The sequence below is a fragment of the Antechinus flavipes genome, chromosome 1, assembly GCF_016432865.1.
Source record: "Antechinus flavipes isolate AdamAnt ecotype Samford, QLD, Australia chromosome 1, AdamAnt_v2, whole genome shotgun sequence".
Lineage (NCBI taxonomy): Eukaryota > Metazoa > Chordata > Mammalia > Dasyuromorphia > Dasyuridae > Antechinus > Antechinus flavipes.
The window spans coordinates 172,323,750-172,336,976 of NC_067398.1; the positions used below are offsets into that span (position 1 = coordinate 172,323,750).

At 34.5% G+C, this 13,227-nt stretch overlaps 1 protein-coding gene across 4 annotated transcripts in view; it reads left to right on the forward strand.

The window, feature by feature from the left end:
- The first annotated feature begins 5,160 nt into the window (after positions 1–5,160).
- The window catches only part of LOC127559358 (putative protein FAM10A4), a 62,436-nt gene continuing 54,369 nt past the window's right edge, over positions 5,161–13,227 (forward strand). For 2 of the 4 annotated variants that reach the window (XR_007953117.1, XR_007953115.1), the window contains exon 1: positions 5,161–6,637. Coding sequence is in view for 2 of the 4 variants with exons in the window: in XM_051993089.1 (XP_051849049.1) it covers positions 5,293–6,636 (1,344 nt within the window). In the remaining 2 variants the exon portion in view is untranslated. The remainder of the gene's footprint in view (positions 6,638–13,227) is intronic. The other 2 variants (XM_051993081.1, XM_051993089.1) reach the window with 2 other exon arrangements.

Below are 13,227 nucleotides of genomic sequence, written 5' to 3' on the forward strand. Positions count from 1 at the left end.
TCATATTTATGTTAATACAGTACATGATGGATTTTGTAACATGATGGTAAATATTTTTTCCTTATGAATTAATATAATTACTTATAATTATAACATGCAGTAATATAACTATAATTAATACAAATAATGTAATATAATCATCAAGATTTATTTGCATAGAAATTCTTATTGCAATATAAATGTAATGGTTTGGGAAGTGTTTTCTTCACTACAAATCTTGTGAGTTAGATAACATAAGTATTATTATATCCATTTTATAGAAAGGAAATTGAGATTCTGTAAGATAAATGATATGTATATGACACATAGTGAGTAAATATTAGAGGCATTCCTCAAAGACAGCTCTCTAAATTCCAAGTCAACTGAAGGTAACATTTTACCCCACTAGTGCGGGACAGGGATGAAATCACAGAAACAATGAAGGCCTTCTCCTCCCATATTGATATCTTTGTGTTGGTAAACTGGGCCATTTTTTATGTGGATCCTTACCTTGTCTTTAGTCATTAGCTATTCTAAGGTAGGGCTGGGAAGGCAGAATTCTAGCCAAGACAACAGAGTTCTAACTCTTTAAATACTTGGATATCGCTAGTAGCTAAATAGCATGGTGAATAAAATAGGAAATTTGAAGGGAAGAAGAAAAAAATTCAAATCATGCCGTGGACACTATCTGTGTAACCTGGGCAAAGCATTTATCATCTCAGCCTCAGTTTCTTTATTTATAAAAACTTACAGTAATTGCACCTAGCTAACAACCTTCTTTTAAGAATCACATGAGACAACAATTGTTAGATAAATGTTAACTTTTATTATTTGTGGTTGTTTTGTTCACTTGTTTGTTTGGTTTGCTTTTTTGGCAAGGCAATTGGGATTAAGTAATTTTCCTAGGATTGACACAGCTGGTAAAAATTAAATGTCTGAGGTCACATTTAAACTCAGATTCTTTTGCTAGAGATGACTCTTGCCAGAGTCATCTAGCTGCCCCATTATTTTTCTATGAAATTCTAATTTGCATGTCAACTGCCAACGACAAGACCTGTCTATTTCCTTCCAATATGTAATAACACAGAGCCTTTTCCCACACTTTTCCATCAGGTCATCAGAGTGTAAGTTTTCCTTATTTGATCTAAAGTTGCTGAATTTTCAGTCTGCCAGACATATCCAAATTCAAATGTGAAACTAATTTAAATGTGTCTTCTAATGTAAATTATTTTCATATTCTGTGTTTTATTCTATTATCTCTACTGCTACCACTCACTGTTTTGCTGTTCTGTTGTTTTTCAGTCATGTCCATTAATTTATGACACCATTTGGAGTTTTCTTGGCAGAGATGTTGGAATACTTTTGTCATTTCCTTTTCCAGCTCATTTTAGAGATGAGTAACTAAGGAAAACAGGGTAAAAGTAACTTGCTGTGGGTCACACAGTCAGTAAGTATCTGAGGCCATATCTGAACTCTTGAAAATGAGTCTTCCTTAACCCAGATTTTGCACTCTATCCACTGTACCACCTAACTGTCCCACTCCCTGTCAGTTACATGATTATACTATATATATATATATATATATATATATATATATATATATATATATATATGTATGTATGTGTGTGTGTGTGTGTATATATATATATGTTTTTGTCAGTTCTACATATATGCAGGATGCTACCTTATTTCCTCAGTCTTGTTAGGAAATGAATCATTCTATAAGAATGAATTACTCAGATTACTGAAACTTATTTCTTTAATCATAATTTAAAAAAAATTAGGCATGCCGGTTGCCCAATGACTTAGGTGACTATTATTAATATCAATTACTTTATAGTGTTTTAACACAGTGATTCTCTTAGTGGGCATGGATATTTTTGTTTCACTGACCTCTGTGTCAGTCTCCTCTGTAAACAGCAGTCACATCAAACTATTAACATAGTGCCTTGCTGTTTCTTATTTACTGCCTTATTTTGACCACAAATGCTTAGGCAGAGCCAAAGAACTTTAGAGCTTCTATCTCTCTCCTTTAGAATGAAATGTTTTGAATTTATTATGGATCTTTTCAATATTCAGAAATATGCTCTTTGTCCTGGTTTCAAATAATTCATGGCTGGAATCTCAAGTATGATCTTGAATGGACCCATGATTTGGTCTTGCCATTTGCATCTAATGGAATTTTCAGCTTTATAACATATCTATATTCATTATTTTTGCAATATTTTATCAATATAATATAATCCATTTTAGGTTTTGAAGCTTTTACCTCTTAGAGTAGCACAGTATATCTGCTAGAACATTGGGCTTAAAACCAGGAAACAAAGAGTTTGAATTTTGCCCTGGATACTTAAAAAATTCGTGATTATGGACAAGTTAACTGCCAGAACTTCAGCTTTCTCATTGTTAAAATGAGGATATTCATGCTCAAATAACTGAGCTCACAAACTTATTGTGATTTGATTATGTAGAATTTTTTAACAAGCTTTGAAGACAAAATCATTGAAGATAAATTAAGAGACAATTGATAAAAGTATGCAATAGAAGATATAAGGGGACATTGAGATGGTTTAGTGAATAGAGTGCTGGGCTTACATTCAGAAAGACCTAAATTCAATCTAAGACACTTGCTAGTTATGTGATCCTGGGCAAGTCATTTAACTTCTATTTGTCTCAAACTACTGAAGAAAGAAATTACCACACCAATACCTTTGCCAAGAAAATTCCATGGGCAGTACGGTCCATAGAGTCATAAAACGTTGGATGTGATTGAATGACTGAACAACAATACGCATAATAGAGTGAATTAAAACAACTATACAAGAACAAAGTCATTCTGAAATAGACAAGCAGTCAAAGAAAAGGAACAAATTTCCAAAGAAGAATTTCAAATCCATCAACTGATATTTATTGCCTTTTAAATTGTTTTGAATGTATAATTTAGGATTATGTAGTAAAATGTAGTAAAGGAAACTAAATCTTATTAACTACTGTTTCATCTATTACAATATTGGAAACATACTTCAAGGAGGTCTAACATGGAGGGAAATTATATATCAAAATATTCATAGCATCATTTTGTGTGTGTGTGTGTGTGTATGGAAAGCAAAAAAAAAAAACAAACAAATTTTAAAACATTCACTGTCTAATGATTGCAGAATGATTGACTAAATTGTGTTACATGAATATACTGAAGCATTATTGTAGTATAAGAGATGTTCAATTTGGGGAAACACATGAAGAGATGAAGAGTGAAATAAGCAGAACTAAAAAGAACAATGAACACTGTGATTAATTTAAGACATTATTCTTGCTCCAAGAGAAACAATGAGGAAACATCTTTCTTCTCTCAGGATAGAGTCAAAGGATTATGGGTTGGAAATATATTATACACTATCATAGGAAAAATGATTCATTCATTCTTTCACTTATTCTTTCAACAAATATTAAGAATTCATAGTAGATCAGAGATTGTAATAGGTATAATAGATACAAAGACAAAAATAAAACAATCTTTTCTGTCACAAAGTAGTTTACTTTCTATTGAATGAAGGTAACAGTATAGGAACAAATAAACATATTTAAATATAAACAGAAAATGTTCAAATTAATCTGGAGAACAGAATTAATAAGGTTGATTGAATAGCAGAAATGACTAGGTTAAGGCTTTCTATGGGAAGTAAAACATTTGAAGGAAGCTGTATATTCTATGTAAAAATGGGAAGAGAAATGTATTTATGGAAGAGTAGTGAAATAATGAGTAAGGAAAACAGCAAGTAGATGGAAGGTATAGTATAGGAAGGGCAGATGGTAAAAAGATTTAGATGCCAAATGAAGTTTTTAATTTTAGTCTTGAAGCAATTGGAAGCCACTGGAGGTTCTTGACCCCATCAGATCTGTGATTTAGTAATATCAATTTTACAAATATAAATTTAAATGTGATATCTTTTTTTTTAAAGAAATGACCTAATCATTGGGTAGTATAGCATAGTTTAAGGAGAAATTATGGTATTTTTAAAGCAAAATACAAGATTTGATTTTTTTAAATAACACCAGGAGGGATATCATCAAATGATTTTTCCAAAATAAGCTTAATTTTGAAATATTTCTTGATAAAAGTATACTCCTTGATAACTGCTTTCTTTTCTAAAATTTAATTTCATTTACTATATCCTAATTTTTTCCCCAGGAACCAAAACCAAGTTCATTGATGTGCAGTAGACTCCATTATTTTCCCTTTTAAGAAAATAGAGGCAAGTTCTTGTCTTATCTCTACCTTCAGAGATTTTTGACACAGGCTCAGCAGCAATATATGCCACATGATTAATCTAGTGGGCTCCTTATTGCAAGTGAAATTCTGGGAAATATGCATTTTTGAGGTCTACTTTTTCTTTCCAGGACGAAAGGCTATTTCAGTGTCTTGAGTCTATTCAAAAACAGAATGAGCTGCCTTGGGCGGCAGTCTATGTTCCTATATAGAAGACTGAATCAAAGAATATCTAGATGATCACTTACTTGGGGTGGTGGAGAGGATTCTTGTTCAGGTTATGGTGGCAATAGATACTTTGTGAGGTCACTTCAACTTCTGACATTCTATTATTCTCTGACTTATCAGGAAATCATAGATTCCATGACTTTTTCAATTTAGGAGGCCAAAGAAAACATCAGTCTTGCTGTATATCCATTATGTAGACAATAGTTTGAACTTTTCCTGTTTTCTTTGTAATTTGTGCTGATATAAAAATAGAATTCAGTCAAATATCTTCCAATAAGACTATATATATATATTTAATACACAGATTATACATAGATTACTTTCCCATTTTTGTTTCTCTTAGTATTTGTTGTGGTTGTTTTATTTTGTTTTGTACTTTGGTCTGGACTAGATTTGTGATTTCATCCAAGAATGGAACTCCATATGGCCTCCTTCTTCTGAAGCAGCACAAGTGTGTTCCCTGAGGCAGAACTCACACTGAGATCTCACTTGTTCCTAAGTGGCTTCTGTACAAGAGACTCTCCCGGGTCCCTCACAAAGCTGAAGCTTTCAGGCTCAGCAAATTGCAATGTTTGAGGAAGTCAGCAGCTCTCCTTCCGCCTTTCCTGCCGGCGTCAGTCTGCGCAGGCGCCGCAGCCAAAGACCCCAGACGCGCCAGAGGTCAAGGGCCACCCCCGCGGCGCTTCCGAACCCGGGCGCGAGGCGCCTTTGCAGCCCCCGCCCCCGCCCCCTCTTTGCCCTGCCAACGCCAACGCCAACGCCAAAGTCAAAGCCAGCGCCGCCGCGTCCCTCTCCCCTCCCCACCAACTCCCCCAAATATGGACACCAGCAAGCTCCGGGCTTTTGTGAAATTATGTCAACAAGATCCTGCCCGACTACACAACGAGGAGCTGAGCTTCTTGAGGGAGTGGGTGGAGAGCTTGGGTGGGAGGATACCTCCTCCTCCAAGAAGAATAAGATCTGAAGAAAGATTCAAGGGAGGGGAGGAAAGAAAGTTATGGGATGAAACCACCAAGAAAGAAGACGTCGAAACTGAGGAAAGTGATCTAGAACTTGATAATTCAGGAGTGATTGAAGACGATATGGACGGCCCCCAGGAAATGGGAGATGCAACTGCAGAGGTAACAGATGAGATGATTGATCAGGCCAACGAGATGAAGGTGAAGGGCCTCGATGCCCTGCATAATGGTGAATTCCAGAAAGCCCTTGAACTATTCACAGAGGCCATCAAATTGAATCCTTGGTTGGCCATTTTATATACCCTAAGAGCCAGTATCTTTATTGAATTGCAAAAGCCAAATGCTGCAATCAGAGATTGTAGCAAAGCAATTGACCTTAACCCCCACACAGCTGAACCTTACAAATGGAGAGGGAAAGCACACAGACTTCTGGGACACTGGGAGGAGGCAAGCCAAGATCTGTCCTTGTCTTGTAAACTAGACTTTGATGAAGATGCTAATGCTGTGCTTAAGGATGTTCAACCAAGGCTCCAGAGGATTCAAGAACACCGGAGAAAAAAAGAGCTTCGCCAGAAGAAACGTGAGCAGAGATGTGAGGAGCAAAAGTACAGAGAAAGGTTAGAAAAAATGAGGAAGGCTAGAGAGGAGTATGATAAAGCTAAACAAGAGGAAGAAGATAGGAAAAAGGCAGCTCACTTTGCCCCTTTCCAATTTTTTCTAGGAGAACTCCCTAGAATGAGGAGGAGAATGCGGACCATTCCTGGTACATCAGTGCTCAATGAAATTCTTGGTGACCCAGAAATTCTTACAGCCATGCAAGATCCAGAAGTCATGCACGCATTCCAGGATGTGGCCCGGCATCCAGAAACCATGGGCAGGTATAAGAACAACTTAAAGGTTATGAATTTCTTCAGCAAATTGTCAAACAAATTTGGAGGGTATGAGGACATTTCAGGTGAAGATCCAGAGCCTGATGAGGAATTAGATGAAGTTCCCAGTGAAGATAGCTTTGAGGTTTTGGATGAAGGTGATCTTTGGCTCCCAAGGAAATGCCTTGATGATTATCTCAACAACTTTGAACGACAAGGTCTGCAAAAAGGGATGAAAGAGAACTTGGAGGTTGTACCTAGTGAAGAAGAAGTCAATTTAAGGCGGCTGCCCTATTTTAAGGATTTGGAAGAGCTCAGTGAAGAAGAACAGTAAGGTGGGATGTGAGGCCTAACAAATACTTAAAAAAAACACACATAAAAAAAATTCACAACAAAACAATAAAAAAAAATCCCAGATTGGTGCCTTATCACTCCTGTACAATGGACTGCTGACATATACCAAATGCAGATCCTGCTGTCAGTGATTATATTGTGCCCCCCCCCTTTAAATTATAGTTCCTGCTTCTTCCCAAGTTCCATTGTGTGTTGCTCCTTCACAAACTATTTAGGAGCTTTATTATCACACTTTGCATAAACAATGGGATATATATATATAACATATATGTTTTATATATATATATATATATATATCTTTTTGAACAAAGTGTGACTGAAAAAGTCATGACTTCATACTAAGCATTCAATTTCCACAATATTTGGAAACAACTTTCTGAAATTCAAATATTTGCCTTTTGAATCCAAGGAACATATTCATTTTCCTCTTTAGAGTATCAGGCATATAACTTATGCAAAATATTCTTGGACTATCTAGGGAGAAAGAATGAATTACCATTTTTGGCCTTCTTGATCAAAATGAAAAGTCAGACCACATATACTTGTTTGCAAGTCACTGGAGAAATCTGTTGATCTAGCTTAATTTGTAAGGTATATTCTTAAAAGAGCAGAAGTTATTGATGATATCTGATAGGATTCCAGTCAGGAACTGAGGCCAGAGACATGGTCTGCATTGGGCTTTGGGAGTAGATGGCTCATTCCTCATTGAATGCCAAAGGCCAGAAATTCACTGAAGGCAGCTTACAGTGACAATGTTCATTTGACCAAAGGGGCAACACTGAGGTTCATCTTCCCATTTGTTTTTTTGTTTTGTTTTGTTTTGTTTTATTTGGTGGGGGGAGGGAGGGGGTTTTTGTACATTAGGGATTTCTGTTGAAGGTAGAAGTGTCTGCAAAACGTGTTAGTCCTTATTAGACAGTGATAATGCAATGGCTGCATTCATAAGGAAGGATAGGCTTTGCTATATGAAGTACTCTAAATCTCTGAATCTCTCTATCCTTAACGTGGATATGTTTACTTAGTGTCCCTTGCCTGTGGGGTACAGTTGTGCTTCTTTCTTAAAGTGATACCTTTGGTATCAAGGAAAAAAAAAGGGACTATCATACAATTGTAAAGTGAAAATTAGATATCCTTTTTTCAGTCATGTCAATTTCAATAAAGTAAAAGCTGACTGGTTGCTTCAACATTATTGGTTGTACTGGATCCTTGTGGGACATATCTACCCACAAAAGCACAGACTTAAATATACATAATGATGTTATTGATAGAAATCTACTATGGTAGATATTTTGAGATACTATGACAGAATTTCAGGTAATTGTTCATAATTAGATAATATGCTTTATAAATAACACTTCTACTGCATCAGTAGATCATAATGTAGCAAGGTTAACACACAGGGCCTATTCCTTGATAAGGCCAAGCTCGGTAAGTTGGGAGTTGTGTTTGTTCAGGAATAGAAGGCTGGGTTGAGGCATTGTTTAGATGAACAGATGCCCATTCTAATGGGATGGAGAAGGGGATTCTCAGGCTCTAAATCTGAGAATAGAGGATGGGGGTAGAGTTAATCCATTGGATTAGCATAGAAATGGAAGAAGGGTCTTTCCCATTAAATCAGGCAGGCTGATCAACTAAGTTTATGGACAGAAAATAGCTGTGGATAGAAGGAATTTTTTTTAAAAAGCATAAATGATAGTTATCTGTAAAAGTAGGGACTGGCATTAGATGATCTGTGAGTCCACTTACCTTCTTTCCACCATCAGAAAAAACAGGAATGTTTCAAGTCTTATTTTCATTATATAGACAAATCAGGTTTAGAAAGGGAAATGGATTTTAAAGACTTTTGTTTCTTTTATTATGAGGAGAGGCCAGAGGACAGTGGTCAAAAGGACTGGCTCTATTCAATATTTGCTTGGTTTCTTGTCAAAATGATCTAGGAGAAAAAAAAAAAGTAACACTTAGAATGAGGTTTGCTTACAAATCCAGATGTTATGCTGTGCTTACCTTTGTTGGTGAAGTAAAGTTATATGTATAATAGATTTTCATTCCTCTTACTTGAAAATATGTATAAGTTTGGGGGGAAAGTTCTGCAGAGGATAGTTTTCATGACACACAAGGCCACCATAATTTGAATATATTAAAATCATATTCTACTTCTTAGAGAGACAATAGTATTAAGTTCCCCAGGAGTTCATTGTACAAATTTCATTTTAAAAATAAAACTAAGATAATAGTCTGAAAAGAAATATGAGACAGGGAAAATAAGTCTATCTTCTACTCCATCAGTATGAAAGTAGATATATCAAGTTTTTTGTGCTTTCCCTTTTAAATGAGAATTGAAAAAGAGCAAAGTGAAAAGAATAAAAATATCTCTGCCAATTATTTTCATGATCTTGAGCATAAAGAGAAACATTGTGCACACTGCATTTTCTATGACTGGATTTTTTTTCAAGAGGATGCTTTTGCAAATGTTTGCTTTGACTTTGTTTTTTTTAATATGATTTAAAGAAGAAAGACAAAATAGTTCCTAACTCAGACTTGTTGCATATTATCAACATTCTGGGAGAAATATTTCACTTTTAATTAGGGCTTATTTAGTGATAAAAATAATCTAATTTGCATATCACAATTGACAGTGCTACCACATAAGTGATGTATTACAACATCCTCTAGTGTAGGGGTTTTAAACATTAGATACACACATGCATGTGTGTGAGTGTGTGTATGATGCATATATGTAACTGTCAGATATGTGCATGCATGTAGATATATGGGACACACATGTATGTATATGTATACGTCTATGTGTGTAACATATAATCCTTATATATAATCATATATAAACTTAGATTTAGACAGGTATTACTATCTACATATGAATATATAATTATGGCTATTTTTATATAAGCTCAAGTTTATAGAATATATAAATATATATTCATATGTCTATATAAATGATATATATTTCCTGTTTCTCATATCCAATATTTAGAACTACACCACTACAAATGTCATCAGTGCAAAATACTATTTGCGAAGTAACATTATCATGTGTGATATAAACATAAATATTAATAAGTAAATATAGGCATAAGGTAAATATAGATAACTCTATGACGTATAACTTGAGTTTATATATTCACATAGCTATATAATGAATAGATAATATATTCTAGATAGTACAAAATAACATGTGATATAAATTAATATATAATATAGAGACACCTGATGTTTAGAACCCCTATATTACAGAATGTTGTCAGTGCAGAACATTATTTTATATTAATGTTATCGGTTGTAACATATATACAGAGTTTTTATAACACTATAAATATGTATATATATAAGATTAGAGGTATTACATTGTGTATTCACACAAACACATATACAATGCACATATTATATATATATATATATATATACACACACATACACACACATAGTATATTTCAATATAATTTGTTTACTTTGTAATCCTATATATTTGTTACATTTACAAATACTCATTCTTTGAATCTCTGAAGGGACCCATAGGCTTCATCAGATTGCCAAAGGTGGAGGTAGTATAATATGTAACCATAAAATGGTGAATAACTTCCAGGAAAATTAGTTTGTAACCTTGAAGAACTAGGCTCTTACTTGATACATAGGGTCTAGATACATTTTGTGGGGATTCCACTTCTCTTACGTTTGTGACCCATAGTCAAGTGAACTGAAAATGAAAACTACAGTTCGTTGCAAACATCCTCTGCTATCCAGCTATGTCATTATCAACTCCCTTTATAATTAATTACACAGGCTCACAAGCCTCAAAATATGAAACTTTATTTTTGGGCAAGGAAAAAACCACTAGTACTCCTATCAGATCTCATAGGAAATGAAGCACACACATGGTTCACATAGAAAATAATATGTCTGTTCCTCTGTTATGTGATTTTTCAGATATATTTTGTACTGAGGTCTTTCATATTTCCAGGATTTTCCTTCAAAGTTCCTCTAAATGTCAACATAGTGTGACTCAAGTCTTCAACCTTTTAATATGTAGTAGTATTAGGTCATTGTTGGCTATGTAGAAAATCTTGTGACTTCTTTCAATTGCTCATCCCAGTATCAGAAATCCATCTCAACCATTCTCAAAAGAATTTTTTTTTTCCTTCCCTTTGTTCTCCACTTACAGTGAGAACTCAGACGTTCTATGCCACACATATGACAATTGCTTTCCAAGGTATGGGGGAAATTTCTAGTGTTCCCTTGGCTGAGCTAGAAACCATGGGACTCCCTGACTTTGTTCAGCTCTAGTGTAATACTCCAACAATTCCATCAGGCAATGTTCTCATGCTCTCTAATTCATCTAATTTCTCTTTGGTGGGGTTATGGATAAAAATGAGAAAGCAGCTTTCAGTGATAGCCCTTGTAAAGTTTCTTCCTCCACACTTCTACCAGTTGATTCTTGTCTGCTCTCATGATGGACTCACTCCTTCCTTCCTCTTTTGCCTCTCCTCAGTCTCTTTATGTCTTTGGATGTCTGAAACTTTTCCTTCTCTTGCCTTGCTTTGCCTTTTTTTCCTTCTTGTTTCTTGTTTCCTGTATTATTTCCCTCTCACTCTTTCTCCCTCCCTCCCTCTCTTGTCCGTGTCTCTGTCTTATTTGACTTTCTCTGCTTCTCTGTGCTCTCTGTCTCTCCCTTCCTTTGTTACTCTCGTGTCTCTCTGTCTTTCTCTCTTTTCCCCCCTTCTCCATTTTTCCTTTTCTCTGTTTCTCTGTTTTTCTATGCCTTTTATTGCAGACATTTGTTTCTCTCTGTTTCTGTCCCTGTCTCTGGGTTCATGACCTGAATGAAAAATCCTGACTGTGGCAAGTCATTTGATTTCTCAAGGTCCAGTAATTTTTTATTTTTATTTTTAGAATTTATAAATTGTATATTTCAGTTGGAAATAAAATACCTTTACAAATGAAAATAATTAAGCTCCTTATACTAAATGATGCAAAATAGACTTAAATTTCTTTCTTTTTTTTTTAATTTTTATTTAATAATTACTTTATATTGACAGAATCCATGCCAGGGTAATTTTTTTTTTTTACAACATTATCCTTTGCACTCGTTTCTGTTCCAATTTTTTTCCCCTCCCTCCCTCCACCCCCTCCCCTAGATGGCAAGCAGTCCTTTATATGTTTGATATGTTGCAGTATATCCTAGATACAATATATGTTTGCAGAACCGAACAGTTCTCTTGTTGCACAGGGAGAATTGGATTCAGAAGGTATAAATAACCCGGGAAGAAAAACAAAAATGCAGATAGTTCACATTCGTTTCCCAGTGTTCTTTCTTTGGGTGTAGCTGCTTTTGTCCGTCATTTATCAATTGAAACTCAGTTAGGTCTCTTTGTCAAAAAAATCCACTTCCATCAAAATATGTTCTCATACAATATCGTTGTCGAAATGTATAATCATCTCCTGGTTCTGCTCATTTCACTTAGCATCAGTTCATGTAAGTCTCGCCAGTCCTCTCTGTATTCATCCTGCTGGTCATTTCTTACAGAACAATAATATTCCATAACATTCATATACCACAATTAGACTTAAATTTCTTGACTATTCTCAGTTCATCTTAATACTTTAAAACGTTAATAGAGAAAAAAAGTCTATTTACTGAATAATGTACTTTAAAAAAAACCTATAACTGTTTTTTTCCCCAAAACAACATCAACTTTATTTCTAGATATTTCCCAAGTATTTCGTCAATAATGATATTTTTGGTATCTTTATTTGAACATCTCAGATTTTTTTTTAAATTTAACATTTTTCCCCAGTTACATTTAAAACAAATTTTTTTACATTTGTTTTTAAAATTTGGGAGTTCTAGATTCTTTCCCTTATCCCCACCCACAATAATGAAACCACATGTAAAGTTATGTAAAATATTTACAAGTTGTGAAAGAAAACATAGATTTCCCACCCTCAAATAAAATACCTTCTAATAAATTAATATTTATTAAAATAAAAACCCTCAAAAAATTAAGTTAAAAAGAAAGAATGCTTCAATTTGTATTCCGACACAATTGGTTCTTTCTCTGAGTATGAATAGGATTTTTTTTATCATAAGTCCTTCAAAGTAGTTGTGTATGATACTACCAAGAACAGCAAAATCATTTACAGGTGGTTATCCCCAGAACATTGATATTACTTTGTATTCAATAATACATTTCATTTTGCTTGAGTTCATGGAGAACTTTTCCACGTTTTTTTTTTTTTTTTTCTCGTGAGAGCACCCTGCTCAATCTTTTCCCATAGAATAATACTATTATATTCCATCACAAGCATATTCCACAGTTTATTGAGCCATTCCTTAATTGATGGGCATCCCCTCAATTTCCAATTGTTTTGCCCTCCACTACAACTCTTAAAGCATATGTTGACAAAACTTTTTTTCATTCAGTTAGGCAATAAATATTTCTTAAATACCTACTAGGTGCTGTATATTGTGCTAAGTCAGGAAAACAAAAGCAAAAGACAATCCCTGCTCTCTCAGAGTTTACAATCTAACAGGGAAAGACAAAATAAAAAAGGAAGC